The sequence below is a fragment of the Mandrillus leucophaeus genome, unplaced genomic scaffold (genome assembly GCF_000951045.1).
Source record: "Mandrillus leucophaeus isolate KB7577 unplaced genomic scaffold, Mleu.le_1.0 Scaffold2, whole genome shotgun sequence".
NCBI lineage: Eukaryota > Metazoa > Chordata > Mammalia > Primates > Cercopithecidae > Mandrillus > Mandrillus leucophaeus.
Genome location: NW_012102031.1, coordinates 13378269 through 13380436, shown reverse-complemented (window position 1 = coordinate 13380436; position 2168 = coordinate 13378269). Strand labels below are relative to the sequence as shown.

Genomic DNA, 2168 nt, shown 5'->3' with positions numbered 1-2168 from the left:
CAGGAGAATCGCTTGAACCCAGGAGATGGAAGTTGCAGTGAGCTGAGACCACACCACTGCATTTCAGCCTGGGCGACAAGAGCGAAACTCCATCTCAAAATAAAATAAAATAAAAATTAAATTAAATTAAATAACAGAAATGTATTTCTTACAGTTCTGGAGGTTGGGAAGTCCAAGATCAGGACACGGACAGATTCAGTGTCTGATGAGGGCCCACTTTCTGGTGGTACCTGCTGCCTGTGTTCTCACATGGTAGAAGGGACTAGGCAACTCTCTGCGGCCTCTTTTTTTTTCTTTTTTTCTTTCCTTCTTTATTTTTATTATACTTTAAGTTCTAGCGTACATGTGTACAACATGCAGGTTTCTTACATATGTGTACACGTGCCATGTTGGTGTGCTGCACCCATTAACTCGTCATTTACATTAGGTATATCTCCTAATGCTATCCCCCGCCGTCCCTCCACCCCACGACAGGCCTCTGGGGCCTCTTTTTAAATTTTTTAAAAAAATGTTTTCCTGGCCCTTGCCTGGTGAAGGAACCTCTTTTATAATGGTAGTTTAAAAAAAATTTTTTTTTTTTTGAGATGGGGGTCTCACTCTGTCACCCACGCTGAGTGCCGTATCACGATCTCAGCTCACTGCAACTTCGCCTCCCAGGCTTAAGCAATCCTCCCACCTCAGCCTCCTGAGTAGGTGTGACCATAGGCCTATGCCACAAAGCCCAGCTAGTGTTTTGTATTTTTGATAGAGATGTGGTTTCACCATGTTGCTTAGGCTGGTCTTGAACTCCTGAGCTCAAGTGATCCACCTGCCTCGGCCTCCCAAAGTGCGGGGATTCCAGGTGTGAGCCACCCTGCTCGGCCTATAATGGCACTTTCCTATCCCATTCATGAGGCTCTACCCTCATGACCTAATCACCTCCCAAAGGCCTTAAGGCCTCCTGATCCCATCACCTTTGAGGTTAGGTTTTAACATTTAAATTTTGGGGCGACGCAGACATTTTGGATCATAGCACCTCCACTGAAAGGGAACATTTCTGACACCTGGCTCTCTCAGGGGGCCCTTTCAGCTCCCCTGCAGGCTGCATTCCCACCTAACCAACAAGCGCACCGACACTCACTCACTCAGAGGTTAAATAACTTGTCCAGAGTCACAGCAGTAATGAATGACAGAGCTGGGGCTTGAATCCAGGCATCCTCCTAGAGCCTGGATTCTCTGTAGTGAGTGAAGGCTGACTCCCGGGAGACTTCATGCATGGTCCTGGTTCCCTCTCCAGACCACACTGCGCAAGTTTCTCTTCCCGATGGCCCCTAGGGTGTTACAAAGACAGCGACCCTTCCTGTCAGGTGTTTTTATTGCCAGATGAGCCCGTGGCCTCAGGAACCCTTTAGGAAGCTGAGTTCAGAGTCTTTGAGCAGGCTTTGGGGAGGTTCCAGCTTCTCACCACCAAGCCCCAGGTGGATTCTTACAGACCCTGGCCTCAGGGTTGGGAGACTGGAAGATGAGGTTGCAGGGTACAATATTCTGCCCAGTTCACCCCGCCTTGCTCAATCTGTTTCTGCAGGTATTGCTGACTACAGACCCAAGGATGGAGAAACCATTAAGCTGAGGCTGGTTAGCTGGTAGCCCCTGAACTCCCTCATCCCAGCAGCCTCGCACACTCCCTGGGCTTCTACCCTCCCTCCTGATGTCCCTGGAACGGGAACTTGCCTGATCCTGCTGCCACCTCCTGTGCACTTGGAGCAATGCCCCCTGGGATCACCCCAGCCACAACCCCTTCGAGGGTCCTACACCATGGCCTACCCTGGAACAGGGAGCCAAGCACCTTCCCTGGGAAGTCTTTCTGGCCAGGTCTGGCCAGCCTGGCCCTGCAGGTCTCCCACGAAGGCCACCCCATGGTCTGATGGGCATGAAGCATCTCAGACTCCTTGGCAGAAGGAAAAGGAGTCTGCAGGCCGCAGGTGTTGTGAGGACCACTTGTTCTGTGGTTGGGGTCCTGCAAGAAGGCCTCCTCAGCCTAGGGGCTATGGCCCTGACCCCAGCTCTCCACTCTGCTATTAGAGTGGCAGCTCCGAGCTGGTTGTGGCACAGTAGCTGGGGAGACCTCAGCAGGGTGCTCAGTGCCCGCCTCTGACAAAATTAAAGCATTGATGGCCTGTGGACCTGCT

General features: G+C 51.5%; 1 protein-coding gene across 3 annotated transcripts in view; it reads left to right on the top strand.

The window, feature by feature from the left end:
• TCN2 (transcobalamin II) overlaps window positions 1-2168 on the top strand; it is a 28044-nt gene extending 25876 nt beyond the window's left edge. For all 3 annotated transcript variants that reach the window (XM_011979055.1, XM_011979054.1, XM_011979057.1), the window contains one exon: window positions 1565-2168. In XM_011979055.1, the coding sequence (XP_011834445.1) occupies window positions 1565-1626 (62 nt within the window). In that variant the 3' untranslated portion in view covers window positions 1627-2168. The remainder of the gene's footprint in view (window positions 1-1564) is intronic.